Here is a 21802-nt window from a genome sequence, read left to right on the forward strand (position 1 = left end):
GATTTCCTTAAGAATAGACTAGTTTAATCTCCTTGCAGTCCAAAGGACTCCCCAGCACCACAATTTGAAAGCATCAATTCTTCGGCACTTAGCCTTCTTTATGGTTCAACTATCGCATCCATATGTGACTACTGGATAAACCGTATAAACCTTTATAATAGCTTATGATGGTTTTTACATGAATAGATACATTGTTGGTTTGAATTAGAGGCAACAGATTTTCTCACTTTGGGCACTGTTCCTTTCTGTTAGAAAGGAAATTCTAAAAGATCATCTATAAACCACATTCTTTATTTCATTTAAATTCACCTATGAGTCAAATCTATGACTAATTACATTATACTGCATTATATGGGGAAACAGTTCAATTCAGAGGCTAAAATATAATTAACATTTTCATATTATTCCAGTTGAGTCAATAGCTTGTCCTAATATACAAGGTGCTTCCAAAAGATTCTGCCCTGACCCTACTAAGCTCTTTCTTACTCATAGTTACTTAAGATTAGAAAAGAAAAATTGGATAAAGTTGTACTTTTTAAAAAGATACTTACATTATTTTTTTTCATGTGCATTATGGTTTATTACAGAATACTGAATATAGTCACTGTAGTATGCTGTTGGGAGAAGGCAATGGCACCCCACTCCAGTACTCTTGCCTGGAAAATCCCATGGACAGAGGGGCCTGGTGAGCTGCAGTCCATGGGGTCGCTAAGACTTGGACACGACTGAGAGACTTCACTTTCATTTTTCAGTTTCATGCACTGGAGAAGGAAATGGCAACCCACTCCAGTGTTCTTGTCTGGAGAATCCCAGGGACCGGGGAGCCTGGTGGGCCGCCATCTCTGGGGTCGCACAGAGTCAGACACAACTGATGTGACTTAGCAGCAGCAGTAGTATACTGTTGAACCTTGCTGTTTAATTATTTTATACATAGATTAAAGTAGCACTTTTTAAATGACTTACTAGGTTTAGTTTTAAATAAGATTCTCTGAGTATAAGGCAGAACTGTTGTTATAAAACTACCAATTTAACTCTTCTACTAGATAAACTCCATTATAATGGAAAAACGTTCCTACAGTAATCCAGTCAAAACATAAAGCTCTAATTGGGGTGAAAGCAGTGGTAATGGTAAATAATGGTCAAACTCTGGATATATATTGAAGGCAGAACAGACAGGACTTCCAAACAGATTGAATATGGGTTCTAAGAGAAATGGAAATCAAGAATGATTCCAATGAAAGCAACTGTAAGGACAGAACTGCCATCAACAGATATGGGGACAGACACAGGTAGAACAGAAAGGGCACATGATGAGTTTTGGATGTATTGAGACCTCTATTCAACTTTCACGTAGGTCTGTTGAGTATAAGTTGGATTCAAGAATCTGGAGTTTTGATGAGTATCTGAGCAGGAGCTTTAAACACAGCTGTTCTCTAAGTCATGAAAAAGGATGAAGTCTATAAGGTTCTAAGTACTGATAGAGAAGAGGATAGAATCCTTAGCCCTGGGCTCACATAAATTTTCTGGGGATCTAAATTTCCATTCAGTTATGTTTCATTTTACTTCCTCCTGAGTTTTGTAATCTTAGAATTTGAATTTATCTTTACCATGAGACAAACATGGGACTTTGTTGAGGACTTGCCCCTCCAGAAAGAACAGTTTCACACTGTATTTGCCAGGTGTGTAAGGGACATCACCAAAACAGGAATAGTTTTTTAGGTAAGTTTCTCAGTTTGGGGCTCCTTGGCTCACCCTATTAGTATAAATCCAAGAACTAAAATGTGAAGTTAAGGATTCTCAGGTGATTTGAAGGATGTCAGAATTAAAAATGAATAAATATGGGAAAAGAATCTATAGACCATTTCTGGATAATCAACTAGGAAAACTCCTTTACAGATCAGGCTAATAAACGTAGGATGATTAATATAATCACCATTTTCAACTCCTAATGAAATGATGGATTTAGGGGAAGAAATCAATGGCTACTTCTAAAAAAATTAGGGAAAAGGGAAGAGCATTTCATAATGTACGTATAAGGCTGGGCTTCCCTGTTGGCTCAGATGGTAAAGAATCTGCCTGCTATGCAGGAGACCTGAGATCTTCTGCAGGAAGATCCCTGCAGTAGGGAATGGCAACCCACTCCAGTATTCTTGCCTGGAGAAGCTGGTGGAGAGAGAAGCCTGGTGGGCTACAGTCTATGGGGTCGCAAAGAGTCAGACATGACTGAGTGACTCAGGGCTGTTACCACCTGAACTCAAAGATCAATCTTAACATCACTGAAAATAGAACAACTATACTGGTTAGCTAGGGTTAACATAACAACATACTACCGACTGGGTGGCTTTAACAACAGATTTTTTTTTTTCTTCACAGTTCTGGAACTAGAAGCCTAAGATCAAGGGGCCATCAGGGTTGGTTTCTCTGAAGGCTCTCTCTTTGGGTTTTAGATGGCTGCCTTCTCATGCATCCCCCCAAGACCTTTCTTCTGTAGGCACATATCCTGGGGTCTTTTTGCAAGCCCAAATTTCCTCTACTTATGAGGACACTCAATGGACATGAGTCTGAGCAAACTCCAGGAGATAGTGAAGGACTGGGATGACTGGCGTGCTGCAGTCCATGGGGTCTGAGTCAGACACTACTGAGTGACTGAACAACAAAACAAGGACAGCAGTCAGATAGGATTGAGTCTAGCCAAACAGCCTCATTCCAACTTATTCACACTTTAAAGGCCTTATATCCAAATACAGTCACACCCTGAGGGACTTACTGGGAATTAACTCTTCAATATATGAAGTTGGAGGGGATACAATTCACATTATACCAACCACCGAACATTTTGTGCCTCCTGATAAAATGTAATTGGAAGTATTTAGCACCATCTCTAAAGTATTCTTAAAATAATAACCATAATGGCCTGAACTGAATCAAACAATTAAATCTAAGAACCACTTTATTTACTATATGAATAGATGAATGTGTTTAATGACACTCAGTCATGTCCAAGTCTTTGTACCTCATGGACTGCAGCACACCAGGCTTCCCTGTCCATCACCAACTCCTGAAGCTTGCTCAAACTCTTGTCCATTGAGTCGGTGATGCCATTGAATTATCTCATCCTCTGTTGTCCCCTTCTCCTCCCACCTTCAATCTTTCCTAGACTCAGGGTCTTCTCCAATTAGTCAGTTCTTCGTATCAGGCGGCCAAAGAATTGGAGTTTCAGCATCAGTCCTTCTGTTAGGGGAAGCACACTGATTGAAACCACCTACCCTGGCCAGGTACTATAGTAACCATTTGCATGAGTTGTTTTATGACAGGAGATCCTGATAAGGAATACGGAACTAATAAGCCACCACCAACAGGAAGAGTTCGGGAAAGGTCTAAAGGAGACACTGTGTGTCCGTCCACTTCCCAGAATCCCTCTCCCTAGCATTTATCTTGACTGAGTGATGCGTGCGCCACAAGGAAAAACCCTGAATTAGAATGATTGGTCAAAGACCGCCCGGAAACTAATCCCATCACCATAAAACCTGACATTGTGAGCCACGTGGCAGAGCAATTCTCCTGGGTTCCCTTACCTTACTGCTCTTCACCCGGGTGCCCTTTCCCAATAAAGTCTCTTGCTCTGTCAGCACATGTGTCTCCTTGGACAATTCATTTCCAAGTGTCTTGTCTAAGAGTCCAGTTTTGGGCCCTGGAAGGGGTCCTTCTTCCTGCAACACTTGCAATGAATATTCAGGACTGATTTTCTTTAGGATTGACTGGTTGGATCTCACTGCAGTCCAAAGGACTCTCAAGAGTCTTCTTCAACACCACAGTTCAAAAGCATCAATTCTTTGGTGCTCAGCTTTCTTTATAGTCCAACTCTTATATCCATACATGACTACTGGAAAAACCACAGCATTGACTAGATGGACCTTTGTTGGCAAAGTAAAGTCTCTGTTTTTTAATATGCTGTCTAGGTTGGTCATAGCTTTTCTACGGCTGCAGTCACCATCTGCAGTGATTTTGGAGCCCAAAATAATGAAGTCTCTCCCTGTTTCTATTGTTTCCCCACCTATTTGCCATGAAGTGATGGGACTGGATGACATGATCATAGTTTTCTGAATGCTGAGCTTTAAGCTAACTTTTTCACTCTCCTCTCTCACTTTCATCAAGAGGCTCTTTAGTTCTTCTTTGCTTTCTGCCATAAGGGTGGTATCATCTGCATATCTGAGGTTACTGATATTTCTCCCAGCAAACCTGATTTCAGTTTGTGCTTCATCCAGCCCAGCATTTCTCATGATGCACTTTTCATATAAGGTAAATAAGCAGGGTGTCAATATACAGCCTTGACATACTCTTTTCCCAATTTGGAACCAGTCCGGTTCCATGTCCGGTTCTAACAGTTGCTTCTTGACCTGCATACAGATTTCTCAGGAGGCAGGTAAGGTGGTCTGGTATTCCTATCTCTTGAAGAATTTTCTAGTTTGCTACATCCACACAGTCAAAGGCTTTGGTGTAGTCAATAAAGCAGATGTTTTTCTGGAACTCCCTTGCTTTTTCAATGATCCAACAGATGTTGGCAATTTGATCTCGGTTCCTCTGAATCCAGCTTGAACATCTGGAAGTTCACGGTTAACTTACTGTTGAAGTCTGGCTTGGAGAATTTTGAGCATTACTTTGCTAGCGTGTGAGATGAGTGAAATTGTGCAGTAGTTGAAATGACATTATGAGGCTTTAAAACTAGCCCAGTACAGGATGTGGTTAATTCTACAACTTGGCTTTATCAGCAAATTAATTTTAAAAGAGAGAGGAGAAACTTAAGAGATTTAAGACATCCATCAAATGCAATGCATAGACCTTGTTTGATTCTTAATTCAAATAAATCAACTCTTAAGAAAAATATTTTTGAGACAACCAGGGAAAATTATACATGAATTAGGTATTAGATGATACTAAAGAACTGTTAACTTCATTGTACATAATATAGAAAACTGTTCTGTTTTTTAAAGGTCCTTAGGCCAGAGTCGGACATGACTGAAGTGACTTAGCAGCAGCAGCAGCAGCAGCAGGCTAGAGATAAATATTCTAATTTTGACTATTTACAAGCAAAATTATATAATGCAGAAACAAATCATATGTAACGCAGAAAAATGAAACAAAAATGGAAGAGTAACTATTAAAGCTGGCTGATGGATACATAATGATTCATTATACCAGTCCTCTACTTTTGTGTATGCTTGAAATTTTTCATAAAAATATTTTTTTAAAAACTGAATAAATAGAACTTTCAGATGAGACTATACTCTATCATCTACTCAGAGACTATGCCAATATAGACTTCCTCATTATCTGTATCACTGGATCATTTTTTAAAAATTATTATAATCTACTATTCTATTGACAATGCTGCCCTTTCCAAGTCCTGACTTTACTCAGGGGTCTCAATTCCCAACTCCCTGCTTCATCTGTACCCAAGGCCTTGGTCTCTTTAACTATGAGTATCAAAACCCAAGCCACTGTATCAGTAAGCCTCGCAAGCTCGCCCTAACACTAAGGGTAGATTTTATGTCATGTTTCTACTTGCCAAGCTCTCTCCACCTTTCTTCTTTTTAGCTCTGAGCTCTCTTTTAAATACCTTGTTACAAGCTCATCTATGCATTTATGTAGAACATAATCAAATATTTCTAGATAAGTTCTAATATTTGCAGCATAGCTCTTCAGATTATCATAACCAGGTGCTTCCTCTCTGTTAAGCACTGTAAGAAAAACTTCTAATTCTAGTTATTTGGCATTGTTACTCAGAGTTCTGGTCATGTTCCTTATGGTTTGTTCTGAAAACATCCAGAACCCTGAAGGGAAAGAGCAAAGAGAGAAAGAAGGATGAAAATGTATTGAGGAGAAAAGAATCCTTGCCAGGTCTTTCAGAAAGGTGGAAAGGGTGATCCCTGGGTCAGGAAGATCCCCTGGAGGAGGAAATAGAAACCCACTCTAGTATTCTTGCATGGAAAATCCCATGGACAGAGAAGCCTGTGGGCTACAGTCCATGGGGTTGCAAAGAGTTGGACATCACTGAGCAAACAACAGAACAAAATAATCATGTTCCTTAGGATTTGTTCTGAAAACATCAGAATCCAGAAGGGAAAGGGCAAAGTGAGAAAGGAGGATTAAAATGGGTCCAGGACTAAAGATATTTTGCCAGCTCTTTCAAAAAGGTGGAATAGGATAGAATCTAAGAGACCAAGAAAGAGATACAGGAAGAGGAAGATATTTTGTCCCATACAGTCTATAAACAATAAGCAAATGTGTCACCTAAAAAATTCTAGGCCAAAAATTGTGGTTCTGGTCACCAAGGTTTTACTTTTTGAAAATCTGAAGCATTTTATTCTCCACCTTGAAGGCACAGTCCTTGTAGAAAAAAAAAAACAAAACAAATCATCAATCTTCTTCTATGGACCTAACAGAAGCAGAATATACTAAACCGAGGTGGCAAGAACATATAGAACTATACAAAAAAGATCTTAACCCAGATAACTATGACGGTGTGATCATTCACCTAGAATCAGATATCCTGGAGTGTGAAGTCAAGTGGGCCTTGGGAAGCATCACTACAAACAAAGCTAGTGGAGGTGATGGAATTCCAGCTGAGCTATTTCAAATCCTGAAAGATGATGCTGTGAAAGTGCTGCACTCAATATGCCAGCAAATTTGGAAAACTCAGCAGTGGCCACAGGACTGGAAAGGGTCAGTTTTCACTCCAGTCCCAATGAAAGGCAATGCCAAAGAATGCTCAAACTACCGCACAATTGCACTCATCTCATACGCTAGCAAAGTAATGTTCAAAATTCTCCAAGCCAGGCTGCAACAGAACCTGAACCAAGAACTCCGAGGTGTTCAAACTGGATTTAGAAAAGGCAGAGGAACCAGAGATCAAATTGGCAACATCCACTGGATCACAGAAAAAGCAAGAAACTTCCAGAAGAACATCTACTTCTGGTTTATTGACTACACCAAAGCCTTTGACTGTGTGGATCACAACAAACTGTGGAAAATTCTTCAAAAGACGAGAATACCAGACTACCTGACCTGCCTCCTGAGAAATCAGTATGCAGTTCAAAAAGCAACAGTTATAACCAGACTTGGACAAATGAACTGGTTCCAAATTGGGAAAGGAGTACGTCAAGGCTGTATATTGCCACCCTGCTTATTTAACTTACATGCAGAGTACATCATGTCAAACGCCAGACTGGATGAAGCACAAGCTGCAATCAAGATTTCGGGGAGAAGTATCAGTAACCTCAGATATGCAGATGACCACCACCCCTATGGCAGAAAGGGAAGAGGAACTAGGGGAAGAGGAACTAAAGAGCCTCTTGATGAAAGTGAAAAAGGAGAGTGAAAAAGCTGGCTTAAAACTCAATATTCAAAAAACAAAGATCATGGCATTTCATCCCATCACTTTATGGCAAATAGATGGGGAAACAATGGAAACAATGACAGACTTTATTATCACTGCAGATGGTGACTGCAGCCATGAAATTAAAAGACACTTGCTCCTTGGAAGAAAAGCTATTACCAAACAGACAGCATATTATTATTATTATTATTATTATTATTATTTTTGGCATAAGACAATCATTTTATTGTGTTTACAGATTCTTTGGGTCAGAATTTCAGACAAGCCCAGAAGAAAATGCTTTCTGAATCCTATGATGTCTGGGATTTCAGCTGGGAAGACTCAAAGGCTGGAAATGACTCAATGGCCAACAGCTAGACTCCCCCATGTGGTCTCCATTCACAGACCTGTCTGTTGACTAGGACACCTACATATAACCTTTCCCTGTGGTCTTGTCACATGAGCTAGTTTGTACTTCCTTATACAGTGACAGATGAGTTCATAGAGCCGGGTGCTCTATGAGTGAGGCAGAATTGCATGGCTTTTTTATAATCTAGATTCAGAAGTCACACAGAATTGCTTCTGCTATATTCTATTGGTTGAAGCAGTCCCAAAGTTTTACCCATAATCAAGGGAAAGAACAAGATGGGACAAGAATCTGTATCATGCTGTAAGATGAGCATGCGGACCTATGGCTGATTCATGTTGATGTTTGGCTGCTGCTGCTGCTAAGTCACTTCAGTTGTGTCCGACTCTGTGTGACCCATAGACGGCAGCCCATCAGTCTCCCCCGTCCCTGGGATTCTCCAGGCAAGAACACTGGAGCGGGTTGCCATTTCCTTCTCCAATGCATGACAGTGAAAAGTGAAAGTGAAGTTGCTCAGTCATGTTCGACCCTCAGCGACCCCATGGACTGCAGCCTTCCAGGCTCTTCCATCCATGGGATTTTCTAGGCATGATGTTTGGCAGAAACCCCAATTATGTAAAGCAATTATCCTTTAATAAAAAAAAAAAAAAAGCATGTGGAATGAGAGAGTGTGTGGCGTGATTGGAGAATATAGAACAGATAGCATACTAAAAAGCTGCTGCTGCTGCTGCTAAGTCACTTCAGTCGTGTCCAACTCTGTGTGACCCATAAACAGCAGCCAACCAGGCTTCCCCGTCCCTGGGATTCTCCAGGCAAGAATACTGGAGTGGGTTGCCATTTCCTTCTCCAATGCATGAAAGTGAAAAGTGAAAGGGAAGTTGCTCAGTCATGTCTGACTCTTCACGACCCCATGGACTGCAGCCTACCAGGCTCCTCCATCCATGGGATTTTCCAGGCAAGAGCACTGGAGTAGGGTATTGCCAACAAAGGTCCATCTCGTCAAAGCTATGGTTTTTCCAGTAGTCATGTATGGATGTAAAAGTCGGATTATAAAGAAAGCTGAGAGCCCAAGAATTGATGGTTTTGAACTGTGGTATTGGAGAAGACTCTTGAGAGTCCCCTGGACTGTAAGATCAAACCTGTCAATCGTAAAGGAAATCAGTCCTGAATATTCATTAGAAGGACTGATGCTGAAGCTGAAACTCCAGTACTTTGGCCACCTGGTGTGAAGAACTGGCTCATCTGAAAAGACCCTGATGCTGGGAAAGATTGAAGGTGGGAGGAGAAGGGGACAACAGAGGACGAGATTGTTGGATGACAACACCTACTCAATGGACATGAGTTTGACCAAGCTCCAGGAGATGGTGAAGGACAGGGAAGCCTGGCATGCTGCAGTCTATGGGGTCATAAAGAGTCAGACACGGCTGAGCAACTGAACTGAAATGAGTGGCTCGTCAGGCTGCTGCCAGTGCTCAGCCCATCTACTCTACATACCAGCAGTCCAGGCTTCCTTCCACTCCTCCACTTCACTGGTTCATTCCTCCTGCTCCTAACTCTGGATCTCTGGGAAGCTTGCCTCTAGTATCTAGGGAATAGAACCATATCCTTCAAGTCTCAGCTAAAATGCCACTTTCTAGAGGAGAAAGGAGAGTGGGTCATCCTTGATCTATTATTTTCACCCAGTGTGTTAGTGTTAGTTACTAAGTCGTGTCCAACTCATCACAACCCCATCTTCCCCCAACAACCTTCCTAATTCTCCTTTAGAACATTCATCATGCTTTTAACTACTTTTTTACTACATATTTGTCTTCCTTGCTGAGATGCAAAATCCTTAGCAGTTTATAACAGTGCTAAGCACTGATCAGTTGAATGAATGAGTGAATAAGTAAGCAAGAATAGGCAGACCAAAAAAAGTCATTCTTTCCTAACTCTGCTTGAAGTCAGGGCACAACTTACTGGCATCACCAGGGTAAATTTAGCAAACACCATTGGAGGAAGCTGGTCTCAGCCTCATAAAGCTGTCACAGAGGTTGACTTTTTAGAAGCTTCATTTTAGAATACGATCCGAGCTTCATGACACCTTATGTGGTTTGATGACATATCTTATATCTCATTGGAGATATTCAGATTATTTATAATTTTCTTTATGAAGGTATCTATCAGAAAATAGTACTTTTCTCTTTTCAATCAGCAATGGGACAGAAAGTGGCATACTCTCTATATTTTTTAAACTAAAATCTCTACATATAAAACACAAATTCAAGGGGTTGGAATTATTTTAAATACTAACTACTACTCTTGAATACAGTGATTATTAAATAGCACTAGCTCCTGTAACCATCAGGACATTCCTGTGATATAGGGATTGTTAATTGTTTCATAAATGAGGAAACGAAGGCCTAGAGAGTAAACTAACTTCCCAAAGTATGTCTATCATTTTATGAGGAAGAAGTTCCTATTTTCTAGACTCTTGACATTTTGAAGGACAAGAGGAATGAGGAAGACTGAAGCCCTTACAGAGAGTTCAAAGTTGGGATGGGGGTAAGTGCTCTCTAGAAAGTCATTTACTAGAACAGAGGAATCAATGAAATCATTGGCTGCCCTCGCCTATCCGCTAGTATCTGAGCTGACTACAGTAAGAAAAGCAGAGGGTAAGGTATGGAAGCTCTAAGTTTCAGGATCTACATTGTCTTGATCAGCTTTTGGGTGACATCAGAAATACTCTTCTTGAGTCATTCTAAAAATAAATCAGGGCCAGATAAATTAATAGAGTCCTCAAAAAACTGCATACACTTCTATCCAACCACATGAATTTTAGTGTATTTTACTTTTACGTTTGATTTGCCTTTGCTTACTCCCTGCTTTTTGTAATTATGGGATCTAGATAATGTACCCAATGTACCCAATTTGCTATCATTTATTCTCCTGTCCTACAAATTTACCACTGTCTGGCAGCAAATGTATCTGCAGATAGCTGTTCAAAATAGTCCTTCAGCATGGATCTCCCTAGAATTCAATGATACTTAGATGCTGTACTAAGATGAAGATTTGGTTTATAATCCTGAAACAGCCATGCTACATTAGTTTTCTTCTGTCTTCCCATTCAGTGATGTCCTTAGAATCTCCTGAAGTATGTATGCATGGTTTAGCTTGCCTTCTTTAAATGTTTCCAGAAATTTGATGCACTTATTTATCCTACATTCTGAAAAGCTACAAAACAAAACAAAACAAAAAAGCATGTGCAACCATGTTATAGTTTCTTTACTGATAAGTGAATATGTAGCAAAAGTATAAAAGCTACATACACATGTATCAGTAAAGGAATGATAAATACCAAGTTTAGGATAATGGTAAAGAAGGCAATAGCACCCCACTCCAGTACTCTTGCCTGGAAAATCCCATGGATGGAGGAGCCTGGTAGGCTGCAGTCCATGGGGTCGCTAAGAGTCTGCAGTCCATGGGGTCGCTAAGAGTCGGACACGATTGAGCGACTTCACTTTGACTTTTCACTTTCATGCATTGGAGAAGGAAATGGCAACCCACTCCAGTGTTCTTGCCTGGAGAACCCCAGGGACGGGGGAGCCTGGTGGGCTGCCGTCTATGGGGTCGCACAGAGTCGGACATGACTGAAGTGGCTTAGCAGCAGCAGCAGCAACCTCTAGAAAGGTATCTGCTGTTGCTACTGCTAAGTCACTTCAGTCGTGTGGACTCTGTGCGACCCCATGGACTGCAGCCTACCAGGCTCCTCTGCCCATGGGATTTTCCAGGCAAGAGTACTGGAGTGGGGTGCCATCGCCTTCTCCAGAAAGGTATCTAAGGGGGCTTAAATTTTACCTGTATGTTTTTCTTAAAAAAATCTGAAAAAAATAAAATTTTAACACTTTATAAGGTTACATGGTGGGAACATGGGTGTTTATTATACTATTTTCTATACTGTATGTTAATATTTAAATGTTTTTATATCTATTTAAAAAATTTAAACTTATTTGCTTTAATAATATGGAAGTCACGTTTTGCATCTTATATCATGAAAACTTCTCAATGTGAAAAAATCAAAAACATTTGTTTTGAAGAGTACATAAACTAGAAGTGGCTTTCTATTGGAGGCTTAATTATTATACTAAGGAGTGCTACATATACATTAAAGTGTGGGGGAATCTATGACCAAAATGACTACCTGTGTGAGTGATTCTCATATCTGTGCACCTGAAATATATGAAGCCTTTTTAAAAGAACAGATGTTCAAGATTTATCTTAAACCTGTTTGAATCAGAGTATCTGCAGTGAGACTCACATACACCAAGACTGACAACCACTCATCTACAAAAATGGCACAAAAGAAAAATGAGCAACCACCACTAATTCAGACCAATCACGTGATTAGCATCGTGAAAGGGCAGTTTTCCCAGTGGCTACGTAGACAGCTCTATGTCTCCCACCTGGCTACTGTACAAGCAAAACACAAAATAAGAAAAAATGAAACGGATTTTCATTGTGTCCGTTTCTCTCATGAGAAAACATGCATAACAATACATTAGCTAAACCATAAAAGAGGGACAGTGGTTCTTATGAAATACATCCATCATAAAAGTGTCATAAATCATACATCAATCATAAAACTGTATTAGGCTAGAAACAAACATGCTTGTCTTTTATGAAATAGAGAAAGCACAAAAAGGCTTATGTAACTGTAATGAAAACACCCACTCCAGATGATGTGATTCCAGCACTGGATATCCTTTGTCCTCTCTCATCCACACTCCAGAGGTATTTTTCACCTAGTCTACTGTGCGCTAATTCCCAGGAGGCTGACTTTTGACCTGCAAGAATACTCCCTCTCCCCCTCCCACCTTCTGCCTCCCAGCAAAATTTGCCAGTGGGAAGCACCACCTGGAAATCAGAGGGCTGGTAAGGAGTGAAGAGGGGTATTTACTTCTCCATGCCTCTCAATCTCAGAAAGGCCAGAGGTCTAGCCAGGCAGCCTCCCCCATATAGCTACCCTCTCTGGGTTTTAGTCATGATCCTCTTCTCTCACTCCTTTAGGCCTAGGGATGATAATGGTTCTCATTACTGTTAGTCCTGAGATGCTTCACCATCCATTGTTGGTTTATTTTACCCCAGGCACACTTTTAAAATCACTCCATTTTGAGCTTGCTACATATTTTCTACTGGAACACTGACGGACACAATTATAAAGCATGAAGATATTTTACCCTGTATCTAAGCAGAATGCTTTTTTGTAGATCTAACCTTACAAGCTTAATATTTCCAGCTAGTATCCAGCATTACAGGTGCTGTACATGATTGAGGAAAATATATACTGAATATATGACCTGTTCCCTGGTAGCTCAGATAGTAAAGAATCTGCCTGCAATGTGATAGACCAGGGTTCGATCCCTGGATCAGGAAGGTCCCCTGGAGAAGGAAATGGCAACCCACTCCAGTATTCTTAGTATTCTTGCCTGGAGAATCCCTTGGACGGAGGAGCCTGGCGAGCTACGGTCGATGGGATTGCGAAGAGTCAGACACAACTGAGCGACTAACACACACTTGTACCTTTGAGGGGAAAGTTAAAAAAAAAAAAAAAAAAAAAAAAACCTAGGTGGAAAACAAATTCAATCCCACTCCTAGGCATATATCCGGAGAAAACGATAACCTGAAAAAATACATGTACCCCAATATACGTTGTAGCACTATTTACTACAGCCAGGACATGGAAGCAACCTAGATGTCCATCAAAGGGTGAATGCATAAAGAAGCTGTGGTACCTATATACAATGGAATACCACTCAGACATAAAAATGAACAAGATAGTGCCATTTACAGAGACATGGCGGAGAAGGCGATGGCACCCCACTCCAGTACTCTTGCCTGGAAAATCCCATGGATGGAGGAGCCTGGTAGGCTGCAGTCCACTGGGTCGCGAGAAGTCGGACACGACTGAGCTACTTCACTTTCACTTTTCACTTTCATGCATTGGAGAAGGACAAGGCAACCCACTCCAGTGTTCTTGCCTAGAGAATCCCAGGGATGGGGGAGCCTGGTGGGCTGCCATCTATGGGGTCGCACAGAGTCAGACACGACTGAAGTGACTCAGCGGCAGCAGCAGCAGAGACTGTCATACGAGAGAAGTCAGAAAGAGAAAAACAAACATAGTATGTTAACACACATATGTGGACTCTACAAAAATGGTACAGATGAACTTATCTGCAAAACAGAAATAGAGACACAGATGCAGAGAACAAATTATGAATACCAAAGGAGGAAATGGGGGTGGGATGAATTGGGAGATTGGGACTGACATATATACACTACAATGCAGAAAACAGAAAACTAATGAGAACCTACTATGTAGCACAAGGAACTCTACTCAATGCTCTGTGGCGACCTAAATGGGAAGGAAACCTAAAAAACAGAGGGGATATATGTATAACTGATTCAGTTTGCTGCACAGCAGAAACTAACACAACATTGTAAAGTAACTACACTCCAATAAAAATTAACAAAAAACCTTTTTTGGTTTCAATGAGTAAAACTTTGATACACTCAAAAAAAAAAAAACCCCAAAAAAACCAGAATGAAATAATGCCATTTACAGTGACATGGATGGACCCAGAGACTGTCATACTGAGTGAAGTCAAAGACAAAGACAAGTATCATGTGCTATCACTTATATGTGGAATCTTTAAAAAAAAAAAAAAAAAAAAAAAGGTACAAACAAATTTTTTTATGAAACAGAAAAAGAGTCACAGATGTGGAAAACAAACTTCTAGATACCAAGGGGGAAAACTGGTGGGGGGGGATAAATTGAGAGACTGGGATTGACATATACACCCTACTGTACATAAAATAGATAATAGGAATCTACTGTATTGGGAACTCTCGATACTCTGTAATGACCTGGAAAGATTCTTTCCTGGTGATGGAAAGAATCTAAAAAAGAGGAGATATATGTAGAACTGATTCACTTTGCTGTACAACAGAAACTAACATAGCATGTAAAGCAACTGTAATAAAAATTAAAGAAAAACAAATTCAAGGCCAAAATAAAAGAAATAATAAAAAAACAAGGAGTAATTAACAAACAGACATGGTGAACTAAAAAATAAGAACTAGGGAGTCAGGGAAGGGTTTCTGGAAAAAAAGTATTCCAGCTGGGTCCTAAAGCACAGGGAGAATTTAGATAGCATTAGCAAGTAGAGTGGAGAGAAATGGGCATCTTGAGTAAGGAAAATAATATAAACCAAAACACTAAACGGGAAATGTTATGGTTGTTGGGTGAGCAAAAAGTAAAATGGCAGCCTAGAGCACAGCAAGCTTTATTTAGGACTCTATAGCCTTAGCTAGTTCTAAGTCAGACAAGTGAAGCTACACAAAAATACTAATTCTATAATTTATATATCTTTCAGGAGACTAGTGGGCTTCCTCGGTGACTCAGAGTAAAAGTCTGCCTGCCAATGCAGGAGATGCAGGTTTGATCCCTGGGCTGGGAAGATCCACTGGAGAAGGAAATGCCAGCCCACTCCAGTATTCCTGCCTGGAAAATGCCATGGACAGAGCCAGGTGGGCTACAGTCCATGGGATCACAGAAGAGCCCACTTATATATATACTATTCATTTCATGCTGTCTAAATTGGTGTTTGTATTTCAACTCTGGCCCCTTGGGGGGAAAAAAAAATTAACAGTTTTCTGAATAGGCCAGGAAATTGTCAATCAGAATAAGCCTCATTCTTATCTCAGCAATTTTATGAACGATGTTTTGAAGTTGCTGTTAAAATCTCTGCTAATGACCTACTGCTTGTTTCCAAGGTTTCCACCTGTCAGACTATCAGTGAACTAATCAGGGAAAGAGATTACAGAACTTTAAGGTAGCTCCATCATTAACAGAATAATTTCTAATATTTCTGCTTGCTACAGAGAAATTTATTAAGAAAAAATAATTCAATATCTCTAATTTTCTAAGCTGGTAAGATTGGTAAGTCTTTTAAAAGACTTACCAATCTTTAATTTAATTTCCTCATTTTCTTAAATCAAGGAAAACAATAAAACACCTTGTTAATTACATGGTTAACGTTAACTGTACCAGACACTTAGTTTGATTAATATAATATTATTTGGTTAATATAACATTTTTGTACACATTATTGCATACTAGGGCCAAAAGAAGATGTTTTTAATATGGGTATTTTTATGTCGCCATTTTACTGGGGACTGCCTACTTATTGGAGCTGTTCTGATGCAGGGAATTTTGATGAGACCTTAAAAATGAAATATGAACCTTCCAAAGTGAGAAAAAAAAATTCATGTTAAACATGAAACAGATATCCTTGTCCGCTCCCCGGGATGCGGCTTAGTGACTACACCACCATCGCATTACAAATGTATACAAGCCTACAAGCAAGCAGTGTCCGTTACAGAGTAGTCACTCTGAGAAGGTTACAAACACTTTCTAATAATGCTGCCATTAATTAAAACGATTTTTAAAACACCTTTCACAGTTGTCTTCATAGCCTTCATGATAACTGTTTAAATATCCTTAAGAGCAGTAAAATCTTGAGGGCAGGGCTGAGTTTTGCAACCATGCAGAAATCATTCTGCCAAGCTTAGCAAATAAAAGATGTTCAAACTGAGCTACATAGTTTTGGATTACAAAAATACAAACAAAAAACAAGTACTTATAAAAGATTCTAAAATATTTTTATGTCGTTTGTAAAATTGACTAAATTTTTCAAATATTTAAAATAACTAAATAGCAGCAGCACTTTTTGAATAAACATCTAGCCTCCTAAAGTAACTACCTGGAATGACCATTCTAAAAACATAAATGACAGCATTTGAGGGGCAGTGGCAGTGTTTCATGACCCTATAGTCACACTTTGAAGTCACAAAGCAGCTTTATTCCAAGGAGACTAAAATATTCTCCAGACATTACTTCATTAATTCTCTAAATATCCCTTCTGAGAGAAAAGATAGATTACAGTTCTTTTTCTTTCCAGTTGCTGAGCGAAGATGGTGCAAGAGAAAGAGAATTGTTAGTGTTTATTCCATGAGTCACTAATTAAGTCTGGGCGAACTGTGCCCTAAAATGTGCTATGTAGTTAGCAAAATTTAACTGATTTTTTTTAGCTTTATTCTGTTGATAAAAAGGCATTATATGAGGTAGATGTCTCATAAAATATTACAGGGATATATTATTATTAATTCGTTGGATACTTGCCTAGAGGAACTCCTGCTTGACATACAGGAATTACTAATTAAAGAAGCAGGTGTCTATCCTCAGATATACCCATAAAAGCCTAGTTAAGTCTATTTCATTAAAGAGAAAAAAAGCTTGGTTTTTTTTTTTTAAGACTACTTTCTTTGAATTTTAGAAGAAAAAAAATCTTCACTTTGAAAAACCAAACATACAAATGTAACAGAGGAAGAAAAATGGGGCAATAAAAGATCTGTTGGCAAAATCAGTTAAAAGCAGGGAAAGGGGTGCATTGTTGACAGCACTGGAGAGAAAGGCCAACATAATATGCACCTGATTACAAGTTAATTTTCATTGAAATTATTAAAATAATTATTCTTCTAAATGTTTAATTCTTTTGTAGGAGAAAAGAAAACTTACTGCTCAAGCATACTACCATTCCACTTATCCACTAAATAAACATTTCGGGTCTCTGCTATGTTAATCACTAGGTACAACTGAGCTCCCAGTGGATTCACATAGGAAATTAATAGTTTGACAGAGGAAAGAAAAAAAAAAAATTCATCCTTACTACGATTCCAGTGATCCTATTCAAAAAATGGAATGACTCTGGTCATTTAAGTATCACTTTTAGGGGTACTACTTTAGGAATATGAAAGAACTCACGTCTATTTTTAAGAAAGGTTTTGGTAATTAATGAATAAATAAAAATATGCGAATTAGAGGGGCTCTCAGCGCTAAATTTTGTTTGAGGTTGAGTGTACTGAGAACAACTCTCAGACAAGTTCTAACCCCAGTTCCCACAAGGGCTGACGGCTTGTTTTTGATGTAATCTCTTTTCCTCGTGGGTGCCTCAGCTGTCTGGTCTATAAAATGGGTAATTTAATAGTAACCTGCCCACACAATGCTCCTTTGAAATTACTAATGAATGCTTTCCTGTGTACACTTAAAACTATTCGATGCTACAAAAATATTGAGTACGTCCTATCTCGAAAAGAACGCGGTGACATGTTAGTGCTAATTAGGACACTAATGACAAATCTTCTCCATCCTAGGGACCCTCTCCCCCCACCTCCGCCCCACTGCATTTCAGAGCTTACCCACGACCTCTGACAATAAGTCTGAACCCTCCGGACCCGAGGCTGCAACAAAAGCAGCTGAGACGCCGATACCGGAATGGACCAGACAAAAGAAAGTGGATGTGGGCGAAGGGAACGGGCCGTGGAAGGGGGGTGTGTGCTACTCTCCCCACGAGCTCAGAGGAAACCGCACGCGGTTCCCCAACTCCCACCTGGAGGGCGGCCCGCGCCGGCCCCGCGGCCCTCCCCGCATGCCCCCGGCGCCGCCCGGCTCGCGCTTCCAGACCCCGTGTAATTCCGCCCTCCCGCCGGCTCGCGCCCCGAGGCCGCCGCCGCCGCCCCGGGAGCCTCAGGTGCGAAAGTTAAACCGCCGCCGCATCACCTGAGGCCGGGGCGGGAGGCGGCCGGGCCAGCGCAGCCCAGCCCGCGGCGCGTCCGCCCGGCGCGAGCCCGGGGCCCGAGCCGCCGCGGCCGGGCAGGGCAGGGCAGGGCCGCGCCCTGTCGGGCCGACGCCGGTCCCTCGGGCGGCCGCGCCCCGCCGGGCTCCCAACCGCCGACCCTCACCTGCGTCCGCTTCCCGGGGCGCCCGGCCGCCCGCAGCCCGGTTCTGAGGACTCTCGGCGGCGGCTCCCGCGGCGGCGATGCCGGTTCGGCGAGACGGGAAGCGACAGGAGCCAAACCCCGCGGAAAGCGCTCGAGCTGCGCCGGCGGCCCGGAGCCCACGGCCTCGGTATCGGCGCCCCAGCGCTCCCCGCTGCCTCCGGCTCGGCGCACCCACCTCGGCGGGTTCCGGCCCGAGCGGCGCGTGGGCGGCGCCCCGTCCTGACCCCGCGCAGCCTGGCGAGCAGCGCCAGCTGCGCCCGTCCGGCGGCACCGTGGGAAAGTTGGGCTTTCTGGTCATCCCTTTACCAGAGCATCAGAAGTTGCCGTGCCTGCTTCTGCCGCGGCCTCACCCACAGTTCGGAGCTCCGAGCCCACCTGCTGGGCTCATTACCTGCTGAGATCCACTCATATCCCCAGATGCTTCTCCACACCTCGACTCTAAGGCACCGCCACTCTGAGTTTACTTTTCCCTTCTGATGTCACTGTCCTAGTTGCTTACCTTATGCCGAGGGTTCCGTCCGAGTACACCTGGGATTAACTACCAAAGGGTTTTTGATTCTTTTCTTGATGAATTACAGCTGGTAGGTGAGTTGATGACAAGAGGTAAATCAAAAGTGCTTAGTCAGGGACTTGGAGGACTCGCTTGGAGTAAGGGTGGACTTGTCAGCGGGTTGTGAACTCTGGATTCAGAGCAATGAAAATAGATGATCAAAAGACTAAGTGAGGTTTGGAATATAAAAAAGCAAGTTTTATTAGGTTGCTTCAGGAAGGGGAAGGAAGCTGAGTGGGAGGACCTCAAAAGACTGTACAGCTTTCTCTGCTAGATACAGAAATCGCCATTTGCCCAAGTGGTTTCTTTAGAGTCTTGTTCTAAGAATTTCGTGCATGCTCAATCCCATTCATCTCTTTGCGACCCCTTGGACTGTAGCCTGCCAGGCTACAATTTCAGGCAAGAATACTGGAGTGGGTGGGTTGCCATTTTCTTCTCCAGGGGATTTTCCCAACTCAGGGATGGAACCCGCATCTCCTACTTCTGCGTAGGCAAGCACATTCTTTCTACTGACTTACACAATATGCAGTGACTTCCCAAGTGAAACTCTGATGAAATGAAATGAAATGACCCTTAGCGACCCCATGGACTGCAGCGCATCAAGCTCCTCCGTCCATGGGATTTTCCAGGCAAGAGTGCTGGAGTGGGGTGCCATTGCCTTCTCCGATAATCAACAACAAAACCACACAAAAACATGATAGGAAAAGTAAACTACAGATCTTTTGAATATTAATACAGAAATCCACAACAAAAAACCTAGCAAACCAAATCCAGCAACGTAGAAAAAGCATTTTACAACATGAGCAAGAGGGATTTGGCTAGTAAGTGCAAGGTTGGTTTAGCATAAAATGAATTATGGATGTAATACACTTTCTTTTTAAAAAAAGGGACAAAACCCACAGGATCATCTCAATAGTTGAAGAAAAAGCACTTGACAAAACCTAGCTCTTTTTCATGACTAAAAACACTCAACTAGGTAGGAAGAGAACACCCTCAATCTGATAAAGGACATCCACAATCTGATTTTTAAAATTAAAAAAAAAAAAGGAAGCTAACATCATAATCACTGGTAAAAGAATGAATAATTTCACATAAGATCAAGGATAGGAAAAAATATGTCCACTCTAGCTACTTTTATTGGACATTGTACTACAGGTTCGAAGCAGAGCAATTAAGCAAGGAAAGGTCAGATATCTTATAGAAATAAGGCAAACAAAAGAAATAATTTTTGAAGAAAATCAGGACAATAGTTTTTAGCACTGAGAGGCAATAGGACAAAAGTTCTCAGAATAATGAATAAAAATTACCTATGTCAAAGTGTACTATTATGAAATTTCAAAGGACATGTTTCTGGGAAAAGATTTTAATAGGTTCCAGGGAGGAAAAGAGATACCAAGGGAACATTTCATGCAAAGATGGGCTCAATAAAGGACAGAAATGGGATGGACCTAACAGAAGCAGAAGATATTAAGAAGAGGTGGCAAGAATACACAGAACTGTACAAAAAAGATCTTCACGACCCAGATAATCATGATGGTGTGATCACTCATCTAGAGCCAGACATCCTGGAATGTGAAGTCAAGTGAGCCTTAGAAAGCATCACTACGAACAAAGCTAGTGGAGGTGATGGAATTCCAGTTGAGCTACTTCAAATCCTGAAAGATGATGCTGTAAAAGTGCTGCACTCAATCTGCCAGCAAATTTGGAAAACTCCACAGTGCCACAGGGCTGGAAAAGGTCAGTTTTCATTCCAATCCCAAAGAAAGGCAATGCCAAAGAACGCTCAAACTACTGCACAGTTGCACTCATCTCACATTCTAGTAAAGTAATGCTCAAAATTCTCCAAGCCAGACTTCAGCAATATGTGAACCGTGAACTTCCTGATGTTCAAGCTGGATTTAGAAAAGGCAGAGGAACCAGAGATCAAATTGCCAACATCCGCTGGATCATGGAAAAAGCAAGAGAGTTCCAGAAAAACATCTATTTCTGCCATATTGACTATGTCAAAGCCTTTGACTGTGTGGATCACAATAAACTGTGGAAAATTCTTCAAGAGATGGGAGTACCAGACTACCTGACCTGCCTCTTGAGAAATCTGTATGCAGGTCAGGAAACAACAGTTAGAACTGGACATGGAACAACAGACTGGTTCCAAATAGGAAAAGGAGTACGTCAAGGCTGTATATTGTCACCCTGCTTATTTAATTTATATGCAGAGTACATCATGAGAAACGCTGGACTGGAAGAAACACAAGCTGGAATCAAGACTGTAGGGAGAAATATCAATAACCTCAGATATGCAGATGACACCACCCTTATGGCAGAAAGTGAAGAGGAACTAAAAAGCCTCTTGATGAAAGTGAAAGTAGAGAGTGAAAAAGTTGGCTTAAGGCTCAACATTCAGAAAACAAAGATCATGGCATCCAGTCCCACCACCTCATGGGAAATAGATGGGGAAACAGTGGAAACAGTGTCAGACTTTATTTTGGGGGGCTCCAAAATCACTGCAGATGGTGACTGCAGCGATGAAATTAAAAGATGCTTACTCCTTGGAAGGAAAGTTATGACCAACCTAGATAGCATATTGAAAAGCAGAGACATTACTTTGCCAACAAAGGTCCGTCTAGTCAAGGCT

The 21802-nt window shown here is 41.2% G+C and overlaps 1 protein-coding gene across 16 annotated transcripts in view; it reads right to left on the reverse strand.

The window, feature by feature from the left end:
• RNF180 (ring finger protein 180) overlaps window positions 1–21802 on the reverse strand; it is a 297228-nt gene that overhangs the window by 256286 nt on the left and 19140 nt on the right. For 4 of the 16 annotated variants that reach the window (XM_055554999.1, XM_055555014.1, XM_055555015.1 and 1 more), the window contains exon 1: window positions 18793–18996. The exons of 3 other annotated variants lie outside the window; for them this stretch is intronic. In XM_055554999.1, coding sequence (XP_055410974.1) covers window positions 18793–18915 — 123 coding nt within the window. In that variant the 5' untranslated portion in view covers window positions 18916–18996. 9 more of the 16 variants (XR_008704945.1, XM_055555009.1, XM_055555004.1 and 6 more) reach the window with 6 other exon arrangements.

Source organism: Bubalus kerabau, chromosome 18 (assembly GCF_029407905.1).
Source record: "Bubalus kerabau isolate K-KA32 ecotype Philippines breed swamp buffalo chromosome 18, PCC_UOA_SB_1v2, whole genome shotgun sequence".
Lineage (NCBI taxonomy): Eukaryota > Metazoa > Chordata > Mammalia > Artiodactyla > Bovidae > Bubalus > Bubalus kerabau.